At 35.8% G+C, this 16,100-nt stretch overlaps 2 protein-coding genes and 1 pseudogene across 2 annotated transcripts; 2 read left to right on the top strand and 1 right to left on the bottom strand.

The window, feature by feature from the left end:
* Window positions 1-2,546: 2,546 nt before the first annotated feature.
* Window positions 2,547-3,275, top strand: LOC110752354 (agamous-like MADS-box protein AGL80 pseudogene; annotated as a pseudogene).
* A 5,476-nt stretch (window positions 3,276-8,751) lies between these two features.
* LOC110752347 (beta-glucuronosyltransferase GlcAT14C-like) lies at window positions 8,752-11,211 on the top strand. The gene is made up of 4 exons (XM_021952978.2): window positions 8,752-9,634; window positions 9,840-9,915; window positions 10,224-10,339; window positions 10,448-11,211. The coding sequence occupies exons 1-4, from the start codon at window positions 9,118-9,120 to the stop codon at window positions 10,990-10,992; spliced, it is 1,254 nt and encodes a 417-aa protein (XP_021808670.1). The 5' UTR covers window positions 8,752-9,117; the 3' UTR covers window positions 10,993-11,211.
* Window positions 11,212-13,111: 1,900 nt separating this feature from the next.
* On the bottom strand, window positions 13,112-14,497 carry LOC110752378 (B-box zinc finger protein 32-like). Its single transcript, XM_021953016.2, has one exon. It carries the CDS (start codon window positions 14,109-14,111, stop codon window positions 13,317-13,319), a length of 795 nt encoding a protein of 264 aa, XP_021808708.1. The 5' UTR covers window positions 14,112-14,497; the 3' UTR covers window positions 13,112-13,316.
* Between the last annotated feature and the right edge of the window lie 1,603 nt (window positions 14,498-16,100).

Below are 16,100 nucleotides of genomic sequence, written 5' to 3'. Positions count from 1 at the left end.
ACTACTTGCAGATGCAAGTCAAAAAACTCAGCATTCATATGAGGTTGTTCAACCCATTGTAAGTACTTCTTGTATATAGATATATACCCCTATAAATTGCTTGGTTCTTTTTAATTATATATTCAAAGGATAATTATTTTCATTTTTGTTTGTAGAAGCATTTGGATAACTATTTTCATTTTATGTTTGTAGAAGCGAAGGGTTAAAATGGATAATAGATCAGTGATAATGGTCTGTAAAGGCAAGAAGGAAGCTCAACCTGGAGAGAACTGTGCTAAAATATGAATAGGGTTTGAATAATTTATGTTAATTGTATTCTTCTCCATAAAGAGATATATAGGAGTTTATAAGGGTGCTTTACAAGAAAATAGATACAATAATTAATTAGGAGATACAAGGATGTGTCAACTATATGAAACAAGGAAGTAAATCACCTAATAATTAACTCCACCTTCATCACCACCACCACCTCCACTCCATCACCACCACTACCACCACATGATTAGTACATAACACTTCAACATCATGTCTATTTTAGTCATTATTTACAGTTACAACAATTTTATATTAAAATTTATCAAATGGTTTTGACACTGCTTTTTATACTAACAGCACTTTAAAAATATTGTTTACCAAACATGGAGCTACTTTACTTTACAGCTAATTATTTTCAAAGCACAGCATAAGCAACTTTTTTTTAAAGTGACAGCAATCCCAAACTGGACCTAAATCTCCTTGATTTAGTACTTGCAGTTTGCCCCTTCTCGGTGCTTGAAGTTCAATGGACGTCTATCTCCTAGGATTTAATCATTGATCTGTGGCGAACGTGGCGAACTTGAATGTGCTTCTTCTCCAAAATGCAAAGTAAAAAATACGTCTTATTTATGTACGTTGGAAATCTTGTAAGTTAAATGAAAAAATAAATTACTTATTTTCGTTTGAGTGTCTTAATTAAATTTCTCCAAAGCCCAAGAGCCCCAAGGCCCAAGGCCCAAGGCTCAAGTCTTGATTAATATAATTATTATCAATCGAAGCCAAATCCAAAGCCAACCCTATCAGCCCATCAGCCCAACTCTCCAATGTTAACCACACTTACCAAAGCATCATAGTGCTTTGTTTATAAACACCTTTATAAGAGTGCGGATTATCGATGTGAAATTTTCACAAAGGGCACCTGAAAGGATAAGCCTACAGAAAAATCCATATTTTTATTGTTGGCGCATTGTGGAAATATATTTGTTCTACATTAGCCCAACTCTCCAATGTTAACCACACTTACCGAACTATCATAGTGCATTGTTTATAAAGACCTTTATAGGAGTGGATTTTTGATGTGGGGTGTTAAAAAAGGGCACCTTAAAAGCTAAGCATACAGAGAAATCCATATTTATATTTTTATTGTTGGTGTATATATATATATATATATATTTAAAGAGTGTAGCCGCGCGGCTATACCCTATAAATAGAATATCTTCAAAGTATAGCCGCGCGGCTATACTCCGAAAATAGAATATTTTAAAAGTCCAGCCGGGCGGCTATACCCTTTAATATGTATCTCTCTTTTTTAATCACTTGGATTAGTAGTCATGTTTTACTTGGTGAATATTAAAGGAAAAAATGAATTATTATTTATTAAGTAATATAATTCATGAAGTTAATTAAAAAAATTATTACTTATTCACTAAATAAATAATAATTAAAATATAATTACTAATTTAACTAATTAAATGAGGCAAATATATTATTTAATTACTAACAATAAAATTTAAAAAAATTAATTAACCTAAACATCCTAAGTTTATATATATTTTTTAAATGACCTCTCCCGACGAAATTTCGTCGACACAGGTATGAGAGGGGTGATAGTATACTAAACTCACACACACTACACGGATGCTAGGACTTGAACCTAGAACCTTGGCTAAGGGAATAAATACTCCAAACCACAACATGAATGGGTCCTTTGCTGCTTTACCCTTATCTAACATATTGTTGGGATTAAAAGAAGATGATGCAATGAAATAAAACAACACAGATTTGGCCCAAATCCAAAACCAATATGCAGACCCAAACAATTGAATTTTGATTTAGGGACTGAATTCCAAATCCACACCCCAAATCATCCCTTATCCAAACATGCCCAAAATTAATCAATTCAATAGCAGATGCATCTGTACATTTATAAGTTCATTTGTCTTTAGAAAAGGTATGTAATGGGTCGAATCAGAGGTGTGTATGCCATTCTCATCCCCATTCCCGTTTAGCTTTTTTCCCCATTCCCATTATGATAAAATACCAAATCTCCCCGATTTGGAGTGGAATGTTCATTCCCCCTTCCCGTAATATCCGTTTGTATTAAAAAAGAAAAAAGAAAAAAGAAAAACATATCCCCGCATTTAATTCTCATTCAAAACGTAATCTCTACGAATTCATTAGGTTGCCCTATTGCTACCCTATATAAAGCATAGACTCTCCACTTAAGAAAACTCGCAAATGCATCATCTTCTTACTAGTTTGCATTTTTCATTACGTTTTCTCTAAGAGCCATGTCTGGAAAGAAGGTGAAACTAACCTACATCAGTAATTACTCGACTAGAGAAACAACATTCAAGAAAATGAAGTAGGATCTGATGAAGAAAGTGAGTGAACTCAACAACATATGTGATGTTCCAGCATGTGCCATAATTTAGAGCCTATATGATACTCAACATGAGATTTGGCCATCCTCTCTCCAAGTGCAACGCATTCTTAAAAAATTTAAGACCATGCCGGAGATGGAACAAAGCAAAAAGATGGTGAACCAAGAAAGTTTTCTAAGGCAGAGGATTGAGAAAGCCAATGAACAACCAAAGAAACAAAGGAAGGAGAATAGGAAGAAGGAGATGACAAGGGTGCTATTCTAGAGGTTGACTGGTAAGTCCCTCCACAGTTTGAACATGGTTTCTTTGAATGATCTGGGTTGGCTGATTGACCAAAGCTTGAAGGACATTCGCATCAAAATTAAGATTCTGAATGAGGAGGAGGAGAACAAACAAGTCCAAGTAGAATCAACAGGATTGCTAGTGCCTGCAACAACAGATCATTGAATAGAGAGGTAGGCTTTCGAAACTAACAATATAGAGACGATGCATAGGCATCCATGGTTCATGGGCATGAAGAACCCACAAGATCAGCATATGGGGGTGGGGGTTGGTGGTGGAGATGAGATGATTATACCATTTTGGGGTCAAAATCACATTAATGCTATTTGGTCTAATAATGCCTTTTTCCCTTGAACTATTTAGTATTTGTTTCTAAGTAGTCTCTTTGTACTGGCCAAAAGTGTAAAGTGATTTCTTTGATAATTTTGAATTCATAATTTAGGCCGAAAGGTCGTCAATCACAAGGACCAATATAAATACAAATAATTATATAAGGTTAATACAAATATGGAAGCGCGGTAACCACAAGAGGTTAATCCAAATATAGAGGAGTTCACCAGCAACAACAAGCGCACAAGATATACCTCAAATGGTGAAACATTGAAAAACCTAAAAAATAAATTTGATTGATTAAAATTTTAAAAGGTCCCAGTGGAAAATTGCATTGGCTTGTAGACCAATAGTCTAGGTTTGAACCCCCTTGGTACCTACCTTCCAAACCTTGGCACCACTATTTAATATTATGAGGGTAAAAGGGTATGAAACTTAGTATTAAACAAATAAAAACATTAAACGAAACCCACATTCTAAATTTGGGTAGTTACCCTCCGAAGGAAGTTGAGCCCATATTGTCAACATGCCCCCACACGTGTGAATAACTTTCAAGCTTAAGACATGGGAGTACATGTGGTTCTTGGGTCCAACAAGTGAATACTATGAGGAAAGTTGAGATTCCATCCCAAAATTAATTACAAATAGGAAAAGTAGCTCAACTCCATATAATCTCATACTAGGTCCTTTAACAATTCAAAGTTGGACAATACTCTCCACATCCTCACCCCTTCACCCATTTTCCCATTTTTTCAATATACTTTTTCATTTCTGTTAATAAATCTAAAACAGAAAACACTTAACAGATGACAAATTATCTTCCACTTCATTAGGGAATGTCATGAACTAGAATTTATTTTGTTTTTAAATAGATTAAAATTATTAAATAAATTAGAAACAAATGTAAAGGCCCGACCTAATCGTAGGCCCAACAAAGGAAATATGGGTTGAGGCCTCCTACTTTGAGTCGCAAAGATTACAAAAATGTGGGAATTGACCTTGTCATCCATCCTCTCCAAGACCTTGTTTTATCTATATATATAAAGCAAAAGGCAGAGAATGGTGAAACATTCAAAATACCAAAAAATGCCATTGGTTAATGCAAACATTAAGAATTGAAATTATTAATTAAATGAGGATAATATGGTAAATTTACACTTTTTCATATTAAAAAAATTTAAAATTAAAAGAAAAATCAGATAATGGATCCTCTTTTTATGGAACACAACTACCCATTATCTGTTTTAATTCTAAAATAAATTTAATTTTTTCTTTTAAAAAGCCTCTTGCAAGCGCGGAAGCGCATGCAGAGAGGCTAGTATATCTATATATATAAAACAAAAGCCAGAGAATGGTGAAACATTCAAAATACCAAAAAATGCCCTTGGTTAATGCAAACATTAAGAATTGAAATTATTAATTAAGTGAGGATAATATGGTAAATTTACACTTTTTCATATTAAAAAATTTTAAAATTAAAAGAAAAATCAGATAATGAATCCTCTTTTTATAGAACACAACTACCCATTATTTGTTTTAATTCTAAAATAAATTTAATTTTTTCTTTTAAAAAGCCTCTTGCAAGCGCGGAAGCGCATGTAGAGAGGCTAGTATATATAAAGCAAAAGGCAGAGAATGGTGAAACATTCAAAATACCAGAAAATGCCCTTGGTTAATGCAAACATTAAGAATTGAAATTATTAATTAAATGAGGATAATATGGTAAATTCACACTTTTTCATATTTAAAAAAATTAAAATTACAAGAAAAATCAGATAATGAATCCTATTTTTATGGAACACAACTACCCATTATCTTTTTTAATTCTAAAATAAATTTAAACTTTTAAAAAAAAAGCCTCTCACAAGCACGGAAGTGCGTGCAAAGAGGCTAGTATTAAATTATGGGGTCGACACCGTGCTCCTCAAGAACAATTTGCTTATTATTAATTTTCTTTAAATTACCGCTTAATATTGATGTGCAAGGCTATTTAGCATTGTTAATTGATTTATTTTAATAGCAAGTAGTTAGGGAATATTTATATTAGATATTTATATATGTACATAATTTGCAATCCCTAATCAAGGATGGACCAAGTGGCTTTGACCAATGAAGCTTCTAATCTTTAATAAATAAAAAAGAAGTCCGTTGGAAGCCAGAGCTTCAAGTATCTTCTAGTAAAGGAGTGCCTCTGAGCTCATTGAAAAGCAGGCACTTCTCATTGCATTTCAGTTGAGAGAGAGAGAGAGAGAGAGAGAGAGAGAGAGAATGGCGTCAATGGTGTCAAAATCAAACAAAATGAACAAGCATATTTGTCTCTATGCCCTACTAGGACTGTTTGCAGGTGTTACTTTCAGCTCTTGCTTGCATGGGTCTCAAATGAATTTGGAGGAGCAACTTAATAGAGCCCCTCTTACTTACACAGAGTTTTGGTGAGTTCAAAATCTATCTCATACCTTTTGTTGGCTGAAATACGTACCTTGACGGTATGAAGAAAACATTTATTAATGTAAACCAACAGAAGAAACAGAAATACCTTGTCGTGTCAGTAGTGTGTGAGCCAATCTTATTGTATGAGATATCCAACACTTCTAGTGACTTCAACAGTCTCAACGGCCCCAGAGAAGTTAAACTACCGAGCTCGTTGTTACTCAGATTTAAGCAAGACAGAAGCTGCATGGCCTCCAATCCTGTCCAAAGGCTCAAGTATAAGCTGCTTGAAGAAGCCAAGTTTTTATAGCTAAAGCAGTGGTTTAACAGAGACTCCCTATTGGAAGTTACCTGCAACATGTAAGCCAGCAATGATGGGAATCCAGACGCATGCAGCATCACCATATAAACTACATACATATAAACACATAACATATATATACACTTTTCCTTTGCAGAAATTATAGATTATTTAATTACAAATTATGAGTCAGTGTAATCCAACAAATAGTTCAGGACCTTCAGCCACTGACACAGTTACAGAATGTGAATATAAATCCAGATGCACACGTAGCAGCATTATGAACAAATAAGAATGGACCATGACTTACTACATGAGGAGAAGTGATAATTACCTTCTGCAGCAAAACTAAGCTGTGCTCAAGAACTTTATAAAGTCAGTATAGAGTTCAAGAACTTCTTCAAAATGGGACATTTTGCTTGTACGTGGAGACAATATAACATCATGCGCTGTTAATAATCTTGCTAGTGTGTAAGCTTTCCAATTTTACTGCAAAATAAAATTGTTTTACGTATAGAGATAAGAAATAATAACAAAATGGGAACTTCAGACATTAAAGCTGCACATGAAATGTAACCAGCCAACCAGTTTAGTTCTGACAATTCTCGGAAGAGAGCTATTTCATTAGCAATAGTCTCTGAGCGCCTATTTCAGACATTAAAGCTGCACATGAATTTACACCTTCAACAGCTTGATTGAAATAAAGAATCAGTGGAATTGTACCTGATTCAGAATGGAAACTATCAAACGGAGAAAAAGAAGAGTCATCTGAGCGCCTATTTCTCGACAAAATGACATCAGAACCTTCTCTTTTGGGAAAAACCCTTAGGCTTTTTTCCTCATCAAATTACACAGGAGTACACTGCAATTTCATCAATAAATTCAATGAGTAATAAACATGCTTCATGAGGTAAAACTACATTCATTTGGCTTGTAAGTAAGCAGAGGAAAGAAAGTGTTTTTATTTACAAATGTAGAATAAAGAAAGCAATTTGTTACAACAATATGTCAAATTGCACTCAGAATTTCTTATCTATACATTCACTCCAAGTTCTTGGAAATAACCAAAGAGGGAGAAGCAATACATCGTTCTAAACATGGGTGAGAGATGTTATTAAAAGGCTGAATTTTCTTTTAAACTTAAATAAATTTGAATAGAAAGTTAGCTGTAAGAAAGAGATAGTTCACAAAAATTTGATTATTTGTTTCAATTTCAGTCCACGGTCTAAAAAATGACTCCCTTCCACATTTTCTTTTCTTTAACCAATTACAGTGTTTACTCTGCTCCAACGGGGCAAGGTGTTAAAATGGATAACAGATCAGTGATAATGATCTGTGGAGGCGAAAATGAAGCTCCACCTGGTGAGAAATGCTCAAAGTGGGCAAGCAGATGAAGCTCCATCATGAGTAAACATTCAATAGCAATAACATATGACTATGAATTTGTTTTGTATCTGTTATTTCTCTATTTGTTCATGTATATATATATATATATATATACAGTTATTCTCTTATCCGGATGTCCGCACGTTATTATCGTGCGGATCATATTGTAAACAGGCAGGAAAACAGAGAGGGGTAGTACAAAATACACTACGTCCGCACGATAATAACGTCCGGATGTCCGCATAAGAGAATTTCTATATATATATATATATATATATATATTATATATGAGTTGTGGAAGTGCATGTTGGTCTGTTGTGGTTATTTTTTAAATACTTGAATCTGAAATGTAACATTCCGGTACTTTTCTATCTTATATTCGAATGTCAAGATGTTTTCTCGTCCATCGTCTCTTTTTCGAACGATCGAAAAGCATAATGAATTGAACTTGAGTTCAAACTCGTGATTGTTTAAGTCGTCCTAATGAGTTTAGTGTGAAGTTGAAAGTGGTCTCGAAGCTTACGTGATAATGATAGGCTGTTGTTGGTTGTTCCATGTGAGCTTAGGATCTAAAAATGAATATCCTCCTGGCAATCTTTTCACTAAGCATTTGCTGCTTGTTCGGAGAAGCTGCAAACGGGTCGGATGCAGTTTGACCCGCCCACGACGAAGCACCATCACAACCATATAAGTGGGCTAGGATTTGGATCCAAACTTAAACCATGGACACTTTACTGCAGTTCTTGGATCCATTCACTGGCCCAATTGGCCCAAACCCGTTCTCTGTGGTATGAAAATTTTCAAATTTCTTTTTTTTTTTTTTTTTTTTTTTTCCGGTTACATTAGGAGGAAAGAAATCCTAGGTTTTCGATCCTCGGTGCCAAGCAGGCAGGGAAAAGGGAGGGCCACAACTACTGTGGTAACCCAGCTTCACAAATTTCTTATATTTTATTTCCTAACATAACTACAAATTGGTCAAAAATATACTTTTTATTCAATTTTTTGGGAGAAGGAAAACCCCAACATATCAATGGAACTAGAAAACCCCCACAGAAAGAATATACTGATTTGGTTTTTTCTAAACTTTCCAAGGTGCCAAGTGCCAAAGAATTAAATATTAACTTGCATAAACCTGCTGCATGGGTTAGAAAATTACATCTTCCTCTCACCGTCACATACAAAAAAGAATAAAATAAAAAAGAAGAAAAAACTTGCGTTTCACAGCTTTCAACCGACCTTGCAACCCCACCTCTATAATTAAACTAACATCTTAACCAGCATAAAACAGCCACCTCTCAACTCTCTCTCTCTTTTTTTTTCTCCAAGTCCTTTTCAAAAGGCCTGCCATCATGGACAACCCGGTTCCTTGTGTTGAACGTATTCTAACTTTGACAAATTTCTCCTCCTTGTTTTCTTCAATACCAAGCTCCCAACCTCACCTTGGTTTCACAGATGCCCTTTTCTTTTTTTTTTCTTTTTTTTTGTTGGCCCAACACAGATGCTTTACCTTATTCACATGAACTCCTTACCAAATGTAAGGTTTTGTTTCAAGTTCATGGATGCATTTTTTCTCCTTTCAAGGGTATTGTAATGCTGCAACTGTGGTTAGCTTCATTTACACAAACGCATCTCATACTGGTTAGGAAAAGTTTGGTTTCTTGGATTTGAATGATTTTAATGCTTGGCATTGGTGGCTGACAGTTTATTTATCAGAAACATTTCAAGCTAATTGACATTAAGCTTTCCCCAATGAGAGTATCAAACACTTTTGGATGGTTCTCGGGTTGTAGTCTATGGCTTCTAGCATTTGCAGCTTGTTTAGTGTTGTTGGGAGCTTTATCAAGATCATCTCAAAAAGTGTTTTCTATGGAGGGCAGCAAGTACCACCTTTCAATAACCCCATTAAAAGGGAGTGGCTACCCCCCTGTGTTTGCTTATTGGATATGTGGTACTAATGGAGAAAGTGAGAAAATATTGAGGCTGTTGAAGGCAATATATCATCCAAGAAACCAGTATCTGCTGCAACTTGATGCTGGTTCTTCAGATTATGATAGAGGACAGCTAGCTCTCTATGTTCAATCTGAGAAGGTGTTTCAGGCCTTTGGAAATGTTAATGTTGTTGGAAAAAGTTATGCCCTCAACCAGATGGGGTCTTCTGCTCTTGCTGCCACACTTCATGCTGCAGCATTGCTTCTAAAGCTCAGTGCAGATTGGGACTGGTTCATCACTTTAAGTGCTTCTGACTATCCACTCATCCCTCAGGACGGTAAGTGATATCAAATCAAAATAATTGTCCTTGAAATTGTTTGGGAACTAAAAATTATTGTCACTGTCACTTAATGCTAAAAATTATTGGATTTCATTACCTTAAACTACTTCCAATTACAAAATTTTATAGAATTATGTATACTTAGGAACTTTTATGACTTTGCTTGTGCTGACTAGGAATATATTTAAATTTTTTTGTTCAGATCTGCTCCATGCTTTCACTTTATTGCCAAGGAATACCAATTTTATACATTTTACAAACAAGACTGGCTGGAAAGAGTAAGCAATAGCCTTTTGATGTTCCCAATACTTTGTTTCTCTTACAGAATTTTTTCACAGAATTTTTCCTTTTTTCTTTTATTACAATGTGACATGGATGCAGGCAAAGTTATAGGACTGAACTTAAATTCTCCTGGTCATGAACTTTCACATATGAGAATTATTAACTGATGAGGCAGGTTTTAGGCACATAAATGATCAACCCAACTAGCCTGCATATATGCCTCTTGAATTGCATTTAGGCCATAAGTTTTAAGTCAAAATTTGCCTTGTCCTGAATTTTCTAAATGGAAGTTGATTGGGTGCAGGCAGAAAAATATGGATCGAATCGTTGTAGATCCTAGTTTATATCTTCAGGAGAGCACTCCACTTATGTATGCTGTAGAGAACAGATCCATGCCAGATGCTTTCAAAATATTTGGAGGTCAGTTGCTCTTACAGAATGCCACTAAATGTGCATTCAACAAGTTACAAGATTATGATTTCTGTAAGTTGGCAAAATTCTCAGTTTTATTATAATCTTGTCATATAGGTTCACCTTGGATGATTTTAACCAGAGATTTCATGGAGTATTGTGTCAAAGGATGGGACAACTTTCCTAGAAAGTTACTGATGTACATCAGCAATGTGCCTTACCCTCTTGAGTCTTACTTCCACACAATCATCTGCAGCTCCACTGGGTTCCAAAACTCTGTAGTGAACAATGATCTGAGGTACATTGTATGGGACTCGAATGCGCTCGGGGAATCTCAAGTCCTAAGCATGTCACACTACGATCAAATGCTAGCAAGTGGAGCAGCTTTTGCAAGACCATTTCAAGCAGATGATCCGATACTAAACAAGATCGATGAGAATGTTTTAAACCGAAGTTCCAAAGGGTTGGTTCCCGGAGAATGGTGCCCTGACCTAGGAAGAAGTAAGAGCCTAGAGAATTCAACAGCTCAGGAGGAGTTGTGTCCAGCTTGGGACAACATTAACAGTGTCAAGCCGGGTCCTCGTGGCATTAGTCTTAGAGAACTATTGCCTAAGCTTGCTGTAGAAGGGAGATTTACAACCAGTCACTGCCAAGAACGCTGATACATACATTAGTAACTTTTCTAGATACCAAATGGTGATGAAATCTTTTAAATTTTATTTTTTCTCTTTCCAAAATAACACTTCCAACCACATTTGACAAGAATGCTTGGCTTTCTGCTTGCCCCATCTTGATTGAACAAAGCATTGTATGGTTAGTAAAATAGGAAGATTAGATCTGCACTGTTTTTGAATGCATTTGATGAGAGATATATTCTGGTACTGGGTTTTCACCACATTTTTAATTGCCTTTGAGCCTGAATTTGAAAGAGCTGTCAATGTTGCAAGCTGATGATCATCTTTCATTATTCAAAATCTTATAAGTGAGAAAAACTGAAAAAGTAATCTATTGTGAGCCTGAGTTTCACATTCTTGTTGACAGTTTGGGATTTTAGTCACACACCTCAAAGACCTCAAACTGCCAAGCCTGAGAGGCCATTTTAGTAAAATCCAAATACCCCTCTAATTAAAACATGGACATTAATATTGTGAATCTGATTCCTAATAGCACTTACAAAAGGGCAAAACCCAAATAGTACACATCTGTTAAGTGTTTTTTTTTTTTTAAATGTCAATAATACTATAATGGATTTAGACAAATTTTCTTCCCATGCATTTCAACCAAAATCTTCATCTAATTTCTTGGGATGTGGGTATTTGTATAAGTATTAAGTGAAGGTCTTATAGAAGTGATACTTACACATTCTTCTGATGTCTCCAAAGGTTGCTTAGCTTTTTGGATTCCCAACATGTGGTCATATATTTCTTCTCTTTATCAACTGGCCAAAGAAAAAAGAAAACCTGCAAATTTCATTGGTCTTGGATGTAGAAGTAAATTAATATCCAACCAACTAACCAACCAACCAACCAAAGATGTGATTCAGGATCAACATCTTTACACATAAGCAATTAGTTTGGACAGATAATTATAGATGAGGGGTTAGAAGAACAAAGATTGAAACATAAAAGCTTAAATCATTATCACTTGGGTCATGGTAGGGAGACCATCTTTGGAAATCAACTCGTGTATCATCTCTCTAATAAAATGGAGCCCACCAATATAATGGATCCCACCTCTATTAGAGAGATCGTACACAAGTTGGTCTCTATTTCCTTACCACTTATTAAGAAAATGAGTGACTAATGTTGGTTTAGATGATGCAACAAATTTCCCACTACTCTATCTGTTCATTGGATTCTTTGCAACAACTTTCAAACTGCAGCCACAACCAGAACTTATTATTGTTCTTAATTTTCCACCACCAAACCTTTTTTGTCTGAAATGCCTCAATCAGAATCACATTTCAGTCCTCACATTTATAATTTTAAAAAAATATCTGCCTTACTTATTATGACCTTTCTTTGTACTCAAAGTATCAACCTCTTTTATTAATTCCATTATGTCATCCCAACTTGCCCTTTTAGTATCCGCTGCTGTCTTTTGGTTGCTTTATATGATGAGACCTGGCAAATTTACTACCACTACCACACTGTCTAGAAAAGATTTTTTTTCTAGACATGATTTGAAAGTTTGCTTGTTTAGTTGAGCAAGATAACCCGATGAATGATAACTTTCAAGAGGTATTTTCAGAAATGTCAACCAAATTGCACTCAACACACACACACCCATCTTATTCTGTGGTAACACATCTTAATATCGTATACCACATATGATAAGAAGAATGAGGAATCTATTTCTTTTATACCAAGAAATGTTGAGAATAACATGATAGACGATTAACCACGTTTATTTTTCTTTTCGTATTCAAAAGATGCATATGAGAGTTAAACTCTTGTCGTGAATGTGAAGTCTAATATAACGCTTTATTCCGGCAGTAGGGAAGATCAATTTAGAATTTTAATTTTTTAGTCAAATTAAATGAGAATATGAGAGTCAAACTCTGGTCAGGAATGTAAAGTAAAATGATCTGTCATGAGAATTTATGCCCACACAATATTTTAGAGCATTAGTAACCATGAAATGGTCAAGACCTAATACTGGTCTAAACACCTTAAGAACCAGAAATCATGAAAATGTGGCCAAGATTGATCCATTTTCAATAATTTCTAGTTTTGTACTCTTTCAATGATCCTAAACAACAACCAGAAAAAGAACCATCCATGGACCATAACTTTGCGAAATAAAAATTAAAAAAATAATACCCGAAAACAAAAACTAAAAACCGAAAACTTACAAAGTTAAATTAAGTTTTTTTTCTCTCAGTTGAACCCTAATCTTCTGTTGTTGACTAATTAATCACTAAAATCACTTCAGTTCACACTCCTACATTGCACGCGCACGTGCGAGATTCATTGCACACTGACCCTCAACACTCGGCCCACCCCTCCTCTAGATCATCACGCCGTGCGCGCCTAATTCTCAGCTCCCGCCCGAGCTTCGCTTCAACGGCCAGGATCAGCTTAGCCGGCACTCCCGACAACTCCTCAATCCGTCTCAGATTCTGACGCGTGTAAACTGACCTGTCCCCACAGAATCTCAATCCGAACCAAAACGACGCCGCCAGGCACACTCTCAGGGGCACGCCCGCCAACCGCCCCAAGCAAAATCCCAACGCATTCGACGCCGTCGACACCAACGCCGCGGAATAATTACCATTCAGCCCCAGCTTACTGCACCAATTTACGAAACTACCCTTCGCTTTTGCATCCACGCTCGTCGAAGTTCGCGCTCGCGCCCTCTGTACGTACTTCCTCTTTGCGCCGGAGAATCTCGCCGGAATATTCGACAACTTGCCGGAAACCTGAGTTACGGAGCTCTCAGATTTCCGGTTATCGAACCCAGCCTTCGTCGCCGCAGTTCCGCCAAAGGAATCAGTGCTGGAGACGCAGGCGGAACAGGCCGAGGATGAGGACTGGGTGTCCCCGTCGCCGTTGCCATGACCAGAAAAATTATCCGGCGAGCATGACGAGCAGAGTGACTGTAGATTCCGACTTCCGGCAAGACCTTTACAATTGTAGCAGATAGATTGGCGGATGTGGCGAGCGACGAGGAAGTTGGCCGAGTGGACCTTAGCGTCGCAGCGGGAGCAGAGGAAGGCGGAATCGGAGGGGCAGTAGAGCGAAGCTTCTTGGTCGCAGAGCTCGCAAACCCTGGCTTTCATGGTGGAGAAGGCTAGAGAGCTGGAGGATTTGGGTTGTGGGTTTGAAAGGTGGTGAGGTGATTTGAGGGTGTGGGGGGATTAAATGGAGAGAAAGACGGTGGGGAATGAAATGGTGTGGGTAGTGACAGAGAGGTAGAGAGAGGTAGAGAGAGTTTGAGTTTTTTTTTTTTTTTTATGGTTGATAATGAGGAGGAGAAGGAGCCTTGTGTTTTTGTGTGTGTTTGAGTGGAGGAGGCTGTGGAGGGCTGTTTGAATTTATAATAAAAATAAAAATAAAAAGAAATAAAATTATGGAGGAGAACAAAACAAATGAGAGAGAGAGAGAGAGAGGAGAGAAGAAGAAAAATAAGGGTGTGTGTTCATGTGTCTGTATTTGGCTTTGCCTTGGACTCTCTCAGTCTCTGTCCACATAAACCTCGTTCCCCTCGAAACTACTCATAAACTCACCCTACTTTTTGGTTTTTTGGCAACCTTCACTTCTCCTACTTTTGGTTATTGCATCTAAGTCCCAACTAGCCTTTTCTTTTCTTTTTATCTTACATCTCAACTAACTTCAAATTTATTTTTCATTTTTTAGTGATTAGGAAAGCTTTCAATGTAAATTTTTTATTTTATTTTATTTTATTTTAATTCAACCGATATTGGGGGAGAGGAAAATTGAACCCTGCATTTCGAGTACAATGATAAATGCTCTAAACCACTTGAACTACAAGTCTCTTACAAAGTAAATTATTGATACATGCAATCACCACAAATTATTCATGCGACTTGAAAGTTTTTGCTTTTTCCCTCCCCTCTATGTTCTGTTACCTTTTTTAAATTTAAGGATATAGATAAGAAAATTAATGGATTCAAATGAGGCACTAATTTGGAGAATGTCATTGTACACGATACATCAATTGTGAGAAATTAACAACGCATCCATATTTTGGATGAATGAAATTTTTTTGTGGCACTTTCACGGTCATTTCCAGAGAGAAGGTCAAGAGTATGATAAAAGAGAATTTTTAAACTATAACTTAGTATGTAGGTAAATGCTCTTTATATATAACTACAAGCCTTAAGCCTAACTTCAAATTTTAATTGTGGATTTAAAATGATCACTTGTATTCATTTTTTCAATAGATACAATCATGAAAATGGGGACGACTAATTGTACCATTGAAGGTATAATTTCAATAATAATATTTATGTATATCATAACTATGACTTTGTAGTTCTCCAAATAATTCTCCTTTTTAAATAAAAAAAAAATGTTGTGGCAATTATTTGATGTTTTAGGGTGAATCCAGTAAAATGATGAACAAAATGGGCAAAAAATGAAAATAGTGTTGAAGAATTTTTTATTTATTGAAGAAGGGTACTTGGACGAGTAATATTAAATAATAAATGTGAGGTTCGTCTGGAAAATATCTGGTTGCTACCAAATTCTCTACCAGAAGTTGGGGCGGCATTTCAGAGAATCAACACCTGGCACTACTTTCTTTTTTTTTGGTCGAACCACGTGGCACTACTTGACTACGTCACCATCATTCAAATCCCAACCTCCAAAACCCCTTGCAAAATTTTGGAAGTTCTTGAGTTTCCAAATATACCCCTCGGCTTCTTCTGCGTTGTTCCCAATTTTAAAGTAGAACTTTATTTTATTATTCAGAAATATTTAAAATTTTACATGGTTTAAAAATGTTAAAATTACTAATTGAAGTCTTCTACTTTAAAAATAAAATATATTGTGCCTTGTCTACCACATTAAAACATATATATTTGATGGTTTCTTTTTCCCCAATTTACTTATACGATGGATTTGTTATTTTTAAGCATCTTTGACTTTGAGTAAGTAAATCTTGACTTTTTGGACTGAAAGAGTTAAAATATTCAAAGTTTCGCCTTGAATAAAAATGTAAATACTCAATGCCGGTGGAGTTACAAACATCAAATCAAACCACAACGACATATTTAGAGATATAGTTGAATATCATGCACTATATT

This window comes from Prunus avium, chromosome 3, assembly GCF_965620075.1.
Source record: "Prunus avium chromosome 3, drPruAviu1.hap1.1, whole genome shotgun sequence".
In the NCBI taxonomy this organism is placed as follows: Eukaryota; Viridiplantae; Streptophyta; class Magnoliopsida; order Rosales; family Rosaceae; genus Prunus; species Prunus avium.
The sequence above is the reverse complement of the archived record's forward strand: the minus strand, read 5'-3'. Positions and strand labels throughout refer to the sequence as shown.

What these genes read in the sequence shown, in the direction of transcription:
- LOC110752378 (XM_021953016.2), bottom strand. Translation starts at nt 14,111, where the DNA reads ATGAAAGCCAGGGTTTGCGAGCTCTGCGACCAAGAAGCTTCGCTCTAC.
- LOC110752347 (XM_021952978.2), top strand. Translation starts at nt 9,118, where the DNA reads ATGAGAGTATCAAACACTTTTGGATGGTTCTCGGGTTGTAGTCTATGG. An exon ending in TCCACTCATCCCTCAGGACG is followed by an intron (nt 9,635 to 9,839) that starts GTAAGTGATATC and finishes TTTTTTGTTCAG; the next exon opens with ATCTGCTCCATGCTTTCACT. An exon ending in TGCTTTCAAAATATTTGGAG is followed by an intron (nt 10,340 to 10,447) that starts GTCAGTTGCTCT and finishes CTTGTCATATAG; the next exon opens with GTTCACCTTGGATGATTTTA.